At 43.3% G+C, this 17,736-nt stretch overlaps 1 protein-coding gene across 5 annotated transcripts in view; it reads right to left on the reverse strand.

The window, feature by feature from the left end:
* Positions 1–17,736, reverse strand: part of LOC115585424 (ERC protein 2-like) — a 163,593-nt gene that overhangs the window by 75,600 nt on the left and 70,257 nt on the right. For all 5 annotated transcript variants that reach the window (XM_030423771.1, XM_030423775.1, XM_030423769.1 and 2 more), the window contains 2 exons: positions 13,484–13,577; positions 4,928–5,088 (listed from right to left, as the gene is read on the reverse strand). In XM_030423771.1, the coding sequence (XP_030279631.1) occupies positions 4,928–5,088; positions 13,484–13,577 (255 nt within the window). The remainder of the gene's footprint in view (positions 1–4,927; positions 5,089–13,483; positions 13,578–17,736) is intronic.

Here is a 17,736-nt window from a genome sequence, read left to right on the forward strand (position 1 = left end):
ATAATTGTTGCTAGAACAGCCAAACCCTGAGAGAAATGAGCTCACAATATGATGGTTTGCATGAGTGCAGTCCAAGAGAATTACATGGTCTGAGAAAAAGAAAAAGAAGGGTCAAAAGTAACATTTAGGGCACTTAGCCTCTAGTTGCGCAAGCTGAATGGCACAAAGAACATCAACTTCAAACATTTATCTGCAGACTGTTCTCTCCACCCTTGGAGCTTACTGTATGGGACCCAGGTAGTTAAGTCTGTCATTACCTTACTGTACTGAACAAAGCCTTGGAAGCAGGGATTTCCATGTGATGAAGCCCTCCATTGACAAAACCTCAAATAAGGAGGAGGAGGACTAGGGTGGAGCATGCCTCGGCCCTGGCATAATAATACGCCTACAGGCCCGACAGTCGACACGGACGAAGGTAAACACGCGTGTCAGAGGGCACGGGAGCACAGACAGACATGATGAATGGCCCAAAGTTCCCACGAGGCAACACGCATACAAACTGGGCTCACGGAGAGAGGAAGATGATGTGTGGTCAGCCCCCTCCTCTCCATTGCAATACAGAGAATCCCATTCACACACCGCACTGACCCCTCCATGTCTCATCATTACTTATCACAACAATGGCACTGTAACACCATACGAGTGTGCATGTGGCTGTGTGAATGTGTACATACGTCTGCTCCTTGCATGCCTTTCTGTGCGCTCTCACAAGATTTTGCAGCTTTTTCTTCCAGTGTATGTGAACTTAATTTCAAAACCATATGAGTTAACGAGTTAATGCCCTCGATTGAAGACACAAGATTGTAAATATGCTTTTTTCGGTGTACACGTGTTTCAATGAGGGTGTGTAAATGCGTGTATATCTGCACATGAGTTTGTGAAGGCGTGTGTATGTCCAGGCCCCTCGGAGAGATCAGCGAGCGGGGACATGACCTTGCCAGTACAGCTGGTCTCTCTGTGTGTTTAGTCGGAGTAACCATGGCGATGGTGCTCTGCAGACAGGATGTCTACGTTGGGGATTTGAAAGTCATAACGTCGCTACTGCTCTAAGCTTCATTATGCCATGGATTACTGTAACTAGCCAACAAATGGATACAAAAAGACGCGTCACCGGCAGAAGTGGATTTCAAGGTTACAGGTGAGAGGTTATTGTCGTTATTTCCAATTCATAGAAAAGTTTATTTGGCTTTGTGAAAGGGAGTAGAATTAATGACATGATGAATATGAGTGAGAATTAGATAAAGCTGATTTTGCTTTTGCAGAATGGCACGAAAGGTGTGTTTCCATTCAAATAGTTCCAATGTACAAAATTCTGGTAATTGACAATGTAAAAATGTTAAAAACATGTTGTTTTTTTTACTGTGAATGACTGTACAAATATTCAAGGGAATGACATGTGAGTATCTAATTGATAGAGATCCCGTTTTTAAGGGTGACTGTTTTAGCAGTTTCTTCTATGTGGCATTTTTCAACATGTTGGGGTGTTTTGGTAAAGTAGAGAAAAATTTGAAGATAAAATAAATTAGGCTCTGAAATGTGTAAAATTAACAGGTATTTAGGATTATTTATCTCCAAAAATGTAATACACTAATCTTAATTGTGTTTTCATTATTGTATAATCACCTGAAACTAAGAACCATGTGTAACTGCACATTAGAATGAATCTGTGTGGAAATCCAAATGTGAATCAACAGGTGGATGTCCTTTATTGTTGGACGTGCTGCAGGTGTGCTGCTGATTCACCTTGTGTTGAGTCTTTCTACTGTCACCCATTCTTTTTCCTCTCTCCAGCTCTCCTCTGCTAACCAGACTGCACTCCCTCCCACCCCTCAAAGCTCTACTGCATCTTCTTCCTCCTCTTTCTTCCGCCACTTCCTCCCTCCCTCTCTCCCTCCCTCCATCGATCACCCCCTCCATCAATCACTCCCTCACTCCATCATACACATTTTTTTTCCATCTTTTACTATTTCCTCCCTCGACCCTCCGCCACAACTTTTCTCTTTTCCTCCATCTACTGTCCTGCAGAGTTGCTCTACTAGTGTTTGCATGATTTTCCCCTCCATCTCTCAAATTGTCGACTCTCCCCTTCTCTACCTCTAATAAAAAAAAAAGTCCACTCTGTCAACTCTGCATCTCTTTACGCGCCTGCCCTCAAAGCGGCCGCTACCTTTTTCTTTGCTCTATCATCATTTTCCATCACTAAAATGTAAACAGAGATAATATCAGCTACATTCCCAGTGTCTACAGGAGGATCGGGTTCAGTAAGCCACTGCAGTGTTGTGGCATGTAGTATTATCCCATTCAGACTGTGGAAACATCTCAATGACTTGCTATCCAAAATGTCCAAACACATAATTTCTCTATTGTGCACCTACACCCCGTGACCCTGGACTCATTTAATGACTAGCTCCTCCTGAGGCCATCTGTGTCTGTGTGTCTGTGTTTTCAAGTGTGTGTGTCTGTGTGTGTGTGTGTGTGCATGTGTGTGTGTGTGTGTGTGTGTGTGTGTGTGAATCCTGTACAGTATGGTGGAAACTCAATCTGGTGTGGGGTGATAGAGCAGACCCGTACCGCTCCTTATACATCAAGCATTTAGCTCTATATCTGAAAAGGGCAAATATGAATATGCTCTCTCTGTCTCTCTCTCTCTCTCAAACACACACACACACACACACAACACAAGCGAGGAAACCCAGCATGCAATGAGAGGATATTGAAAATGATTTTTCCCCCTCTTGTCTCTTTCATTAACAGTGTTGAAAAGCCAACAGTCTGTTCTCTCTCTCCCCCCCCGCCTGTACACACACACACACACACACACACACACACACACACACACACACACACACACACACACACATACAGACACACACACACACACACACACATTAAAAAACACACACAGAGAGCTCTCCAGTTCACTGGGGAACGTGCCTCACATGGTTTGCTTCAGCTGGTCTTCTTGACAAATGCCACATTACAGCGGAGAGAAGGAGAAACTTGGCATGCAATCAAACTTCTCTCATGATTTCTAAGATTTGAAATACTTCAGTTTGCGTAGCCCCTCCATTCCATCCTCCCCTCCCCTCTCATTCTCTCTTTCTGTCTCGTTTTTTTCTCCTTCGCTTTCACTCTCAACTCCCTCCTTCTCTCTCGTTACCTCTCTTTCCCTGCCTTATCTTTCCTGTTTAGTTTTCCCTGTGCTAACTTGGACCAGAGCTGTGCTGTGGGAATATGGCCCCCTTTCTGTAAAGCAGAACGCCAAAGTTTGTGTAAGTGTGTGCGTGTCTGCAGACGTGAGTGATTATATGTGAGTTTCGCTGAGGTTGTGTGTACATCCTGTGTGCGTATCTTTGTGGCTTGTTTCAGATGGAAGTCAGTCTCACGAAGCTTCGCCCCCCCAACCCCCTCGCAATTCAACAGTCCTTTAATCCTCATCATCAGTGACCCCAAACCCCTGCCTCCAACCCCTTCGTACACACAGACGCACATAGAATCCAATGCACAGGGGACCACACACACACTCGTGCCCCCCGTGCCCTCTCCATTAGCTCTTACCAGTGTAGACTTGCATTGCGTCAAAGAACACAAAAGGAAAGAATCCCATCTACTTTGTTGCTGTTTGTGTCAACCAACCATCACACTAACCTCCTCCTTCTTCTTCCTCAGACATCTTTCTAACGTTAATATAATAATGATTTAAGCCGAGTGCCAGTAAAGTACAAAAGTATCATTCACATGCCAGGTCCAGGAGCATTTTCCTAATTTTACGGACATACCTAGAAGCATGCATTGTGTCTGCATCATGTGTAAGACATTTCCTCTGCTAAACATCCCTGGTAATGTTTGGATGGTGGAAATTGGAACAGACAGGAAGATGGTTTGTATCACAAGTGCGCCTGTGCGATACACAGGGGCACTCTCCCTCCGTGCATGTGCGTATACTGTAGCAGACACGGACGCACACGCACATTCTTTTGGAGTTAGTGTGATCAGAGGGGCTTGTGGATTTTTAAAAGTTGTGTTTTCAATACATGAGTGCCAGCCTTCCCTTTTGTACTGCACCGAGTGGCTGACATTAAAGGCATTTCTCTGCAGCACATGACAGCCAGATATGTGGCTCCATGCTCCTTCAATCAGAGCGCTCAAAGCAAACACACATGTAGCCGCTCCACTGACAGATCACTGAACTCGCTCACACATTCGTACGTACTCGCTGACACACACTCACACAGGGAAATGCAGCCAGTCCCGCACACTCCTGTAACTCCCTCCCTGTCACACACGAACGAAAAAAACAGGCGGCACACGCTTTTTTTTCTGACCCACTGTCAGAGGCTGCACCACCTGTCCTCAATAAATGTAACTTTTCACAAGGCAGCTATAGACATCGGCTGATCCGACTTCAAAATACACCTCGGCACTGATGTCTTTATACCACTCGTGCACAGATGCACATGTGAACAGGTGAGCGGATAAATGTGCCTGATACAGTTTTGGACACAGGTCTCTGCCGTAGCGCTGAAGCTGCTGTGCTGATGAAGTGCTACGCAAATCATGTCGATGTCAATAAAAGATGCTTGATCATATACTTTTATGAGTTGGGTGTTGCATTCACTACCACAAATACTTGTGGTTTACTTTACTGGAAGTCTTACTGCAGCTACTCTTGCTCTGCAGTACATGTACACAAATGCAGTTTAATCAATTCATATTAATTCGAGAGAAAAGTTTAACCTTTCCTTTAAAGGAAATGCATGGCTACGAACGTACAGGACATAGCTGAAGAGGACGTGATTATTACTCTGTGTGGCCTGCAACAATTTGAGAAGACTTACAGTACAACTGCTGAAGCAAGGAAACAAGTCAAGTAGGGTAGATTAAGGCAGAAAGATTATATATTAATACAGCGCAGTGTGAGACTAACTTCATCTCCAGAATCTCCTCCAGCTGTTTGCGTCGCTCCTGGCGAAGACTATTAAGGTATCCGTCTCTCTCATGCAGGGACTGCTGAGTGGAGGAAAGGCGCATTTTGGTGGCGTCCAGCTCTTGCCGCGTCTTCTCCAAAGCGCCCATCAGCTCCTCCAACTATACAAAGGGAGATGAATACACACAGGTTTTAAATATAATCAAAACTTACAAGGGAATCATATAAAAAGTTATATATAATATAATATACAAGGTCTATTATAGACTTACGCATGAACAATCACACACATGTACACATGGGTATGGTTAAGTCATGAAACACACACTTTTATAGATTTTGTGGCCAATTTCGAGGGGGGGGGGATATGTGTATTGGAATGCTAAAATTAGGTGAAATGACTGACTAAACATGAAAACAAATCACCAGTTGACATCCAGGAAGAGATGAAAATACTGAGGCCAAAGGTTAATTGAATGATATGTACTTTGACCCCTGTGCTGGAGAAACAAGGGTTCCCTCTTCTCTCCCACTTTTCCCCACTTATTTTATCTCCTTCTCAAGTGTGGCTCCACTTCAGAGCAGGTGAGAATAACGCTCAAGCCCTCAACTACGTCTCCTCCCTCCACACACACATGCCCTCCAGCCATGCAGGCCTGCGTGTCCAACCTGAGCATCTAACACACAGGATGTGACCTCAGGGCGTCATTATCCTAAGACAGGAAGTATCTAATTGTCTCACAAGTACTTTACAATAGGATGCATTACTAGGCCGGCTTGTTCAGATTATGTGAATGGAGGACTGTGAGAATTATCTTTGTTTGATTCTGATGATTTGCAGATTTGTGATACAAGATAGTTGAACAATAACTTCTGAGGTGTTGGGTCTTGAAGACGGGGAAAAAGTGAAGGAGAAGCAAAAAAAAAAAAAAGAAAAAAAGAAAGGTTTTAGGGGGAAAGCACTCCATGGGGTAGGACATGAAAAAAGGAATGGGCCTCTTTTATGAAGGGGCCAAATCGTTCACACATTTTCAGGACACTCTCCATCTCCGCCGCTTTTCTAGGTGTGTTTCGCAGATGTCAGATAACATGCTCGCCGACTGGTCATGAATATCACATATGGAGGGAGAGAAGAAAGGCTGAGAGCAAAAGCGAGGGTGGAATAGAGGAATCTGAAATGGTGGGAAAATGACAACTTTCAGTCATAACTTCCTGGAAACGTAACAAAGCATTGTTTGTAATAAAATACACCCCATTATCCCTGCCAACAACAACTGACCTGCTATTCAGCAGTATTAACAAGACATCAAACTGTCCAAAATCACACCACGTTTCATGTTTGATGTCTTCTTTCAGGCTTAAAATAAAAAAAATCCAAGCCAGTCTTTTCATCTTATAAGCCAAGGGTCACACACACACAACTCCATTTACACCCACCACATGTCTATCAACCCTCATGCACCAAGTGCCTACCTCCCAGTCCCCCATTAGCCAGCCACCCAGGCTAGACCTCACTTCACAATCACATCATTAATAAGGAATACAATGCATTTTAGTGAAATTAGGGACCTAATCAGCTTAGCCAAGAGCCTGTGCGTGCTAATTTAGCTCAACTTCAAGGCAAAGCCCCCCAGCCAGGCTAAGGCTCACTAAGACTGGCCCAAAGCCCCTTTACTTGCTAAGCTGATTGGGGCTCAGAGGCAAGGGCCAAATCCCTCTTGTCCATTTGTGTCGGTGTTGCTGGTTCAAAGGCCTAGTTCAAACGCCACAGAGGGGGAGAGAGGGAGAGAGACAGGAACAGAGACAAAGAGAAAGGAAGAGAGAGAGTGGAGGTAATCGGCCAAGACAACTTAAGAAGGCAGATGGGAGAGAACGAGGCCCGGGACAATGGACGGACAGCAGATATGATGGCAGGAGAGAGACAAGAGACAGAGAAAGGAAGGAGAGGAGGGGTGTGAAGAAAAGTGACCCCAGGGGCATTACCCATGCTCCATTTCAGCAGGTCAGGCTGATGGAGGACTTTCAGCGCATTACACATCATGAGACTGATTACTCCGGGACAGAGGGGAGAAGAAAGAAGAAAATCAAGGAAAGAGTGAAAGGAGAGGGGGGAGGGATGTGAGAATGTGAGTCTGGCAAGGGCGCTCTGAAATGCTGCCAGGGTCAGGTGATGTTTCAGAAGGACCTGTTCTTCCCTTTTATTCCTCACCAACATCCCTTCTCACACACGAAAAGTCGTTTTCTTCTGGACTGACGACTGTGTAAGTACATGTTAACGGCATGTTGACTTGCTGCCTCTTTTTATGTGGTGACATCATGCTGGTTCACATTATTCGGAGTGATGACAGCACCAGGCAGTGTGCATCAACGACCTCTCAGCTCGAGTGCCACGCCAACTGGGCATCTTTCCTTGAGTCGCAACTGCATCTCTATTCTCATTCGCGTCAAGTGCGGTCGCCAGCATGAGTCTTCGCTGGCTTGGTATGTTCTCTATGTATAGAGTCTGGTTTGAATTGAGCGAAGTCAACGAGTGTTAGCATGTCATAAATTGGGAAAAGGTTCTCCTGATTCTTTGGCTGCAAACAGGTTAACTCAGGTCAATGCTGAATCATCCACTTCCATGCGTGCGAAAAATCCCACAGACATAAATATTATTTTCTTTCAGACTTCTCAGCGGATCAGAATATTGTTTGATAAACACAGTATCCAAGCTGACTGTAAGTCGAGCGTGTAAAGTCGAGAAATTGCAAAAAACAAGCCACAGTTAGCATTGGCTCGCACTGAATTTTCTAAACTGAGTCTGACCTTTTACTTTAACGCTATCGGCTTCTATCTTTATGTGTGCGTGTGCAATTGTGTGTGTATGAGTCAGAGCACATGTGTGTTTGAGGCAATACAGCCACCATTCTGCCTCGAAATGTTGACTCTTGTTTTAACCACGGATTGCTCTCATGTTACTTGTGGCACTCATCAGTAATGCGAGGTCATTCTCATTCAAATGCACGCTCACACCAGGAGGAAACACACTCCCCTGCACTGTTTCTCTTTCCCACCGCAGACACACCTATGCTCCCACACACATGCACACACAAAAACACACACGTACACTTTTTTGGACCCACTTAAAGACGTGGGCCAACCAGCTGGAAGTCAGACAGATAGATAGCGAGACATACGGAGTAAAAAGGGCAGCCTGTGCTTCGTCAAGACTACAAGACTTAAGTCTACAAACTTGTTAACGAATTCTGATTGCAAGCACATAAATTCACTTTATGTTAAACACATGGTGGGATTTTTTAATGAGAGACAGAAAATAAAATGCTGCAAGTTTTTGTTTCACTTTTACATTTCAGTCCGGAGGCGGAATATAATCCACGGCATGTTGACAGAATGAAAAACTGAATTATGAAGAAAAGAAAATAACAGACAGGAAGAAAAGGACAACTATTCACCTTGTAATAAGGGTATTTGTAGGTACATATTAGGAGATTAAGGATAATTCATTCATCACAGTCTGCCTGCAGTTACATTCTCAGCCACATGGGGGTGCAGTTCAGTCCCTCATATTTCCTCAGTGGTCCTTTTTATTCCCAGGAGAGCTGAAACCTGGATTCTGTTTTAAAGGTGGGCCACAATTCCTGTATAGGGATGCGTTAAACTATCTGTGTGTGTATGAGTGTGTGTGTATACTGTGTCTTGTGTCTTTGATCAGTGTGTGAAACATGATGTAAACCTGTCTCTGGGCCTGAACTCGAGCACCCTCCTCTTGTGCCCAGAGAGCCTCCCTATGTGAGGAGGTGTTCATGCTCTCTCTCAGCGCCTTCTCCAGCTCCCTGATCCGCTCTGCCGTCTCCCGCATGGCATCCTGGGAAGCTGAAAGAGGAGGCGGGGGGGGCTGAAAAGGTTTCAGAGGAGGGGGGTTGGAAGCAAAGTAACAAAAAGCCAGAGAGAGAGGGTTTCTCTTTTGAGCATACTTTTGTTTTAAAGGCTCATCATCAAATGTGTTTTGCACTGGAATAATACTTCCCTGACAAAATAAAATTTGACAGAAAAAGGTGCATTTGTTGGACGCTTTGCAAAAAGTCCAGACCGTGTGAAATAGAAACAAAAGGAGACGCTCAAGAAAGTCAATAGCTGTGGTGAGAGAAGAACAACACTTCTCCAAGAAAAGAAAGAGACACAGCCAAGACAGAAGAGAGTGATAAGTGATGGAGGGAGAGTGTGTGTAAGTGCTATGACCTTTGCCGACATCCGTTCGAGTGTGCGTGTGTGTGAGTGCGGATGTGTGGAGCAGACCGTGCGCGTTCACATGCACAAGTTTGTGTGTGGCCTCTCTGACACCCATGGTGAGTGGGGGAAAAGGATCCCTCTCCACACTGGGTGATGGAACTGTGAAAGAAAACACTGGACAGAAATAATAAACCCCCCCCGATTCTCTCTTGCTCATTTTTTTTTTTCTTCAGACGTTCTCTCCCACTCCTCAAAAAGTTGACTCGCCTTTCGAGTTCACACGTTCACACTTCTGTGGGAGCCGTGCAGAGGAGACACGTTCAAATCTGGACAAAAGAGTTCACTTACACTTGTTGCAAAGAGCAAACTAGGGACGGGCCAGTCAGATGCTTAGCATGTAAATCCACAATAGCCAAAAACACCATGTTAGATGTTGTAGGAAAGAAGGTTTAAGTCGCTTAATAACAATGGTTATATTGCATGCGAGCAAGGTTAGGCAGATACTTTGAAATATAGTCAATTACTGAATAGAAAATTACATGGCACAAGTAGGAATGTAATCTTTTGGATTACATGGTTTTTTTTGCAAAAGAAATACTGCACCAAAAAAGTGTCATCTTTAAACATCTCTAAACATTTTCAGTGAAACCATAATGCATTTAGCAAGTTCAGCTCAGTTCAATTTACAGTTGGTCAAATTAAATTATTCTTACAAAAAAGGAACTGACACAGAAGACAGATGAACTATTCTTCAACTTCGGGGATGTTCTTTTGTGTATTTTTTTGTTGCTCCACAACTTTGTACTGCAAGAGGAGAACTTGCTCAGAATGTTTATCATCCATTTTCAATGTAAACTAGAATGAGTGCAAAACCTCTGCCAAGGCCCAACAGTCCCCTTTAATCAATCTTGATTCAATATCAGATAAAACGTATTTCAATTCACTTGATCTGGATTTTTTATTTGGATCTGCATCAAATTGTTTCCACTCATAGATGCCAGCCACCTAAATACGCCTGATCTTTCATCAAGATCCATACATTGTTCCCTTGGTCAAGGTAAAAAAAGTAATAAATACACATCACTACTGTCAAAAAGTTGCAGGAAGGTGTGATGTTACAAAAAAACTGAAAGATGCAAAGAAAACTCAAAACATAACAAGTAAAAGGGAAAAATTGCGGACTTCACTGTGAAATATTTTGATGTTGCACTGAGCCTCACTACATACACATTGAAATCTCATCTCTGCTTGTAAAAGCAAGTTAGTGACCTGAGAATGCTTGCAGGTAAACAGCTGATATATGAAGCTCAGCATGAATGTGCATGTGTCTAATGTTATAACTCAGTCTGACAGCACTTTGAATAGACTTTTGTATTGGTATTGCATAAAATGAGCTCCAGGCTAAACATTGCCATGGCTCACACATGGGGAATCTATTGTGACGGAAAATGAGGATATGCTAAAAGCACTGAAAAAAGGTCAAGTGAAAGTCACTTTACCAGACAGCGCCAGGGGAAATTTGTTTTGAATTGGTACCCTCAGTGTGGCTACTACCATTGAAAAGCCTACAAGGTTTATCGATGATAAATAACTGGGCTCCTTCATGGAAAAAAAGGCTGTTAATGACCAAAAAATGTTGGCTAATTCAGTGATACTGACTAAAATAAGAGCGATGGGATTACCCCTGAGTGTGATGGAAATAAGTGCCAAGCCAGCCAAATCACAAGTGGATACTTGTGGCTCGTCACGTCAGCACGACACAGCTGGAGGTGAGCGACAAACAGCCGCACACACCCGTACAGAGGCATGCTGTGTGCGTCAGCAGTCCAAAGCTGTAATTGGATGTGACAGACGGGCAGTAATTCGATGCACCAGAATCAACAAGTTCTGGTCTGACCCCGCCCAGCAGACAGACACACACAAATGCACGTGCACACACACTCATACACACCCCACTGAGATGGGGCTGCCACCGCTGGACCCCCGAGTGAAACATGACCAGAAAACCGTGTCTGTGTGCGTGTGCGAAGGATATGTGTCCGTCTGTCTGTGTCAGTGCATACTGTGTGTTATGTGAGTCTTATTAGTGAGAAGAGAATACTGCTGACTTTGAATATAAAGAATGGAAAAAGGAGGGCACGAGCAATAGTGAGATACAGACAGAAGGGGAGAAATGGGAAGATAATTGCCTCTGCAGCACCAATCATCACCTAATGCCCTTGGGAAGGGTCATTATGGCGTCTGGCCCTTTCTGCTTTGATGGAGGGATTATAATCACTAAAATAAACTAGCAGTGAGTGAGAGAATGCATGACTCCAGCAGCTGTATACCTATGATCCTCAGCTTCACACAAACCACTCAGTATGTGCCTGATCCAAGGCCGACACAAACATCTGTCTCTGTCAAAAAAAGTCAAGTGTGCGGCATCAAACTCTGTGTTTCTATTTCACGATTCCAAAATATGTCAAGTATGTGTGCGTGCCCTCAAGTTTCGTATACAGTTTCAGCGAAGTGCACAGACTGTGGGAAAAAAAAATATCTTCTTTAACTGTCCCCAGATTATGAGAGGAGATTCTACAATTCTTCTAAATAGTGAGGGGTATAGAGTGTCGCTGATGCCCCTTTGTTACAGATAAAAGAGAATTAAAAAAGGCCTGTGTGAAGGCTCCGAGTGAACATTTCCGATGTGTGTTTTCTCTGTGTTTGTGAAGTGCAGCGTGGCGCGATGGAGACGATGGAGCGGAGAGATGCTATCGGTGAGTCCCACATAAACTCTCCTGGATGGACGGGGAGAGGGAGCAATGAGGGAAGGCCCTGTTTGTTTGTGTTTTCCCTCCAAGCGTGCTGTGTTCCTGATGGACCCGCAGATAAACGGAAGCAGAGACCGAGCAGGAGAAAGAGAGCGAGGTAGAGGCTGCGATGCATCCCGGCTGCTGAGCAAACAAAAATATAAAGAATATAGACTGTATTTATAAGATATCATCGTAGATAGTAGGGCTTGTTATTGCAACATGAGACGAAATATCTCCTTAGATTTTGGATTTTGTTATATTGTGTTATGGCATACAGTAAGTGTGATCTTTTCCTGGTTTTAAAGGCAGAAAAATATGTGGTAGCCACTCAAACTCTTGCATGGCTTTCTTTTACATTTTCTTTAGCATTTCTGCTCATATTTTTGAATGTATTGCTGCTTTAATCATACTGTTCTCAATACTTATTATATATTATATTATACATTTCCTCACGGTCTTGCTTATTTGTTCAACATTTCATTTCATCACACATGTTGACTGATGAGATCTAAACAAAAAGGAAGAAACCACAAAACAGAAATGCTAAAGCTTTTCCATACCAGAGAGAACTTTGAAGTTTATGTTTCATCCATAAAATATAAAGCTCAGAGCACATATAATGATCATACTTCAGGTTGTCTTGTTGAAACGCTTGTTTATGTTAAGGGTTTATGCTAAAACAAACGTTTACAGCTGTGCTCGCAGCTCAACTTACAGCTAATGGCAGCATGTTAATATGTTCACAATCCAGTGATAGAATTAAGTATACTTTTACTTAAGTGCTGTACTTAAGTTAAATTCTATGTGAGTATTTCCATTTTCTGCAACTTCATTCATTCATTCCTTATGTGTCACCGTTTGTCCTTTGCAGTGTCGCGGGGGTTGGAACCGATCTCAGCTAACATTGGGCAAGTGTTGGGGCACAGCCTGGACAAGACACCAGTGTATCACAGGGCTTTATACTTTTTATACTTTAGATCTCTTTAGTTACTAGTTACTTTGCAAATTGCATGCTGATGTTTGAAGTGAAAAATCAAGGGATTTGAGGGCCGGGTTTGAGATCTGCATTAACACTATTTCTGGGAAACATAAGATAGTACATGAAATTATATCAATTATATAAACAAATGGTAGATGAAGAATCTCTCTCCTGCCTGACTACACTCACTTGTTCCCAAGTGAGCCATTTCGCCACCACTCCTGACTGGCGTATGGAGCTGATTTCTGCTGGACTAAATGCCTGTCTCTTCCACTTAGCACTGACTCGGGGGGGGGGGGGGGTTTCTCTGCTCAGGGAAGCAGAATTATACAGAGGGGGAGTGAGAGGCAAGTACAGAGAGATAAAGGAAGGGGATAAGATAATAAGATAATACTTTCCAAAGAACGGCTTGCAAAAGAGGTGAGAGGGGAAGAAGAGAGGAGGGCAGGAGAGCGCAGTCTGAGCCAATCTGCTTTCTTTTGGGATGAAGAGGTGATGAAGAGCTAACTAGAGGCCAAGGAATGTGCACACATGCACACGCACACATATTCAAACCTGTGATAAAGAGTGCGGATGTCCATCAGTCAGAGCATCTTTCCTCATCTCACCCAGCACCGTCTGCTTCTGGATGTTTGGAGACTTGATTTGCCTTCAGACAGAGATAGATGAGTGACAGCAGATGAAGTAGGGTAAAGAAAGGTAAACCAATCATGGAACAAAAGTTGGTGTTGTGTATTCAACACAATATGACCATGGTATGTGCCATATGTGGATGCAAACTCCTCATGCACAATATACAATGGCCCCATCCGACTTTTAAAACATTTTCCTAAACCAACAGTTAGGATTTGTGGTACTTTTTGTTAGCAGGGATTTATCATTAAATTAAATAATAATGATATCCAAACTATAACGTGTAGATTTTTTTTCTTTGTTTAACTCACAAATTTAGTTTGACTATTCTGTTTCACTTTATTTTAAAGTTAAAACAAAGCCTGATTATTGCATCACACAGGAAAATAGCAGGGCTGCATTCAGTACAGTAAAACTGAGAAGTGCTGTGCGTACGTCTAGTCTTTAGTAACATGACAGACTGGGACAAGACAAGACTTGATCGATGGAGGTGAGACACTGCTGTGTAAATCTTTCAGCAACAAAACACACAAACACATGAGGACAGGAGATGCAAGCACACGCACGCATGCCAACACACATGCTCAAAAATAGATACGTGAGTCGACAGATAAGAAGACAGGAGGACACACACACACACACACACACACACACACACACCCACACACAAGGCATGTGTTTTGAAAAAAATAAATTGGGGCGAGTCTATAGCCACTGCCAGAAACACACAAACACACACACACTCACACACAGGATAATAAATCTGCTGTCAGTGTTGTGCATTGCTGAGGTTCTGATTACAGAGCTGAACCATGTATTAACCAGCCAGGATGGCTGTGTGTTTACCTCCACACCAAGGCCTGATCTTGTCATTTACCAAACTCACTTGGCAAGAGACTTATGGCACACACACACTCATACACAAATGCAAACACGCACACATAACTAGAGACAATCTTGAGATGGGAGAACACCAGCCACGACATCCGTCACCATGTTCTCGTTCGAACTACGTTATTACAAAAGTGTTCAGTAGTCATTATGACATTACTACGTTAGTACTCAGTGGTCACAGGCCGGTACAAAATCATATTCAAACTTGGCCTTCATTTTGATCTCAACGGCAAGCCTTTGAAGTTTTGCGCCTGTATCTTGCACAGTTGTGATGCTATCGTGCTGACAAAATCTGTCTACAGACACACAGACAAACAACACCAGCACTGACGTACTCAAATAATGAAAGTATTCAAAACATTTCCCTTTATAATAGGGACATTTGCCATGATGACACACACACACACACACGCACGCACGCACACACACACACACAGACTACCAAGCTGTCACTTCTGGTAAGAATACAGAAATATTCATGAACACACATGCAAACACACGCAGTCAATACACTTGTTCGCAGACACACATGAACCAACCGAGCTGCCATACACCGTAAGACACACACAGCTGCACTTACACACAATCTATATCTTCAAAATAGAATCAAAACACACACTTTGAGCTCCCAGATTGGCTGTCACTTTTTTTTTTGTTTCTCAAAAAAAGTGTGAGAAAGCTGACAGTGACAAATTAGCGCTTAAGAGAACCCTCCAACACTGTAAACAGGCTGCGACCAGGCAGCTACTAAAACGCGCCACATTATTATTCCATATCCACACCGCTCTGTTTACTCAACGCAAAACCTACAAGCCGCCCCCACATATGGGCAAATATTTGCTGTCACAGCCTTTAGAATGGTGTGTGTGTCCTTGTGTGTGTGAAGGTGTGAAGGTGTGTGTGTGTGTGTCGGGTTTTATGACTGATGTTGGGGTGCAATTAATGTGAAATACACTTAACAAGATGATGAATAAATTTAATACACACTCCCCTTGCCACACACACACACACATGGTCAACAGCTTTGAGGAATTATTTGTTATAATAAGAGAAGACAGAGCAGGACAGGGGTACATTATGTCAGTATTTATACGTGATATTACTCCCCCTGTACAAACACACACAGCGTTGGTCAGTTTATCAGGCCCGTCATTGTATGTCTCTGGCTAATTTCTTTATTTCTTTTTTTATTAAAATGACACTGCTGTTGATTTTACAAGTTATTTTTATCTCTCTCACAAGTGGGATTTGAAAAGTCCTGCGTAAATAAAGATAATCATTCAATTCTGTTGCCATTATGAACGAACTGTACGTACACACATGTGCACACATGTTTACACAGTGAGGAGGAGGAGAGGAATCTGTTTATACTCGGACCTTTGATGTCTCTGTGTGTGTTTTTATTAACTCAGAGGCCTGTCCATGGAGAACAAACTTGCCATGAGGGCATATCAGCTATCACACGCAGACGCTACTGGTACAGGTGTATAAACCGGCAGACTGATAGCCGATACGCCCCCATCAACCCATCACTGCAAAATGAAGTAAGTGTTTTGACCAATGTGAAGGCAAATGAGGGCACGTAGAGTGTGAATAAGGAGCAGATGGGGTTGGGCTGCATGTGAGTGGAAAATATGAAGGGGAGCCGTGATTTGTCGATTGCCGAAATGAGTAAATTCATGGGGGGAAAATAGTATTTTATTGCCGTGACACTTCTTAGAAAGATGAAGTGAAAGAAAAGAAAGAGCACTGTGCACAAGTCCAGCCATTTCCTAAACCGAGCGTAATAAGTAATTTTTCACATTTCCTCTTGCTTCTTTCACCTGGAGCACTCCACACAGCCGCCTTCCAACATAAGCAGCTCCGCTTTATTCCTGGCTGTCAAAGTACTGCTACGTTTTTTGTTTTTTTTTTCTTCGGTCTAACTTTATCTCTTGTACTTTCTTTCTCCTTCATCCCTCTAACATTATTTTCCTCTTGGTCTTTATCTCTCATGTTTTGTCTTTTAGAACTCAGGAAATGAAGAAAAAAAAATAGGAATCAGGAATTGAAGATCCTCTCTTCCCAAGAGGATAACTGCTGGCGTGCCCTCCAGCAAGGCCCAAAAGCCCTGTTTCCACCAAGAAGTCTGGTTCAGTTCCATTCAGTTTTTCACACTTTAGAGCGGTTATTTTTGCATTCCCATTTGTCCTCTGCGCCCTTTAAAAGGATTTGACGTCCTGCCATTTCAGAAGTCTTCTGGCTCGCTACCTCAGACGTTTTCTCGAGTAAAGCTAGGTTCCTTGTCGTAATAAACAAACACATGTGTGCTGTGTTTAGATTTTTTGTGGTCGAGCGAACGAGAGAGAGTGGAGCGTAAGTGAGTGTATAAGCGAGAATGGCAGAAAAGTGACGGTAAGTGCGAGCAGAGCAGAGGAAAAACAAGGTTAGGAGTATGTATCTGCTGTCAGTCGGGTAGTTATGTACAGTATAGGATACCGTGTGTCAGAGTTGGGACCAGTCCCCCCTGTTGTTCTCTGGTGAAAAAACAACTGGAAAAGTCAGCGGTTAACCTGAAGCTAGCCAGTCACAACCGCAGCTGGCTTAGCTGATCTGGGGGTTAGGTGCAGGTACCAGGGGTTACGCAGGGTTCAAAAGGGTACCGTGTACCAAAGGTACTGCAGTGGAAACACAACTAAAGAGTAACTGAATGACTCCAGTAGAGCTGCTGAGCAGCGAATAGCAGAAAGCTGCAGTCACACCGGGCCGCTCCCAGATCTGAATTTGGGAAACTGTGAATATTAAGTAGGGTGTTGCTAGAAAGGACATGTATTCTCAGTTGACTTTCTGGGTAAATAAAGGTCAAAAGGAGCAATAACCACTACAGAAAAAAAAATGAAAATCTGATTTCTATCTTCCCTTCATAAAGCTTCATTCTTCCTCCTGTCTTTTAATAAACAGCGGAGTGGAAGAAAATCCTCTGATTTTACATTGCTGACAGGGACACACACCAGGGCAGTGACTACACAGGGTTGGACAAAATATGTGTTAGCGGGCAGATATGATCTGAATGAAATACATGTTCTCTGTGGTGTAAAAAGAGGAGGGGTACAGGAAAAGGAGAGGAGGACGAGAAACACGGGGAAATGAAAGTATGGCATAACAATGACTTGAGTTTTGTCTGAAGTGCTCGTCTTGATAGAGTGATGAGAGATCCAAACAGAACAAGTTTGTTTATTAATAACAGATGCTTTATGGTTTTTAGACATGTCTTATCACAGTAAAAATACAGTTTCATTGTT

Source organism: Sparus aurata, chromosome 7, assembly GCF_900880675.1.
Source record: "Sparus aurata chromosome 7, fSpaAur1.1, whole genome shotgun sequence".
Lineage (NCBI taxonomy): Eukaryota > Metazoa > Chordata > Actinopteri > Spariformes > Sparidae > Sparus > Sparus aurata.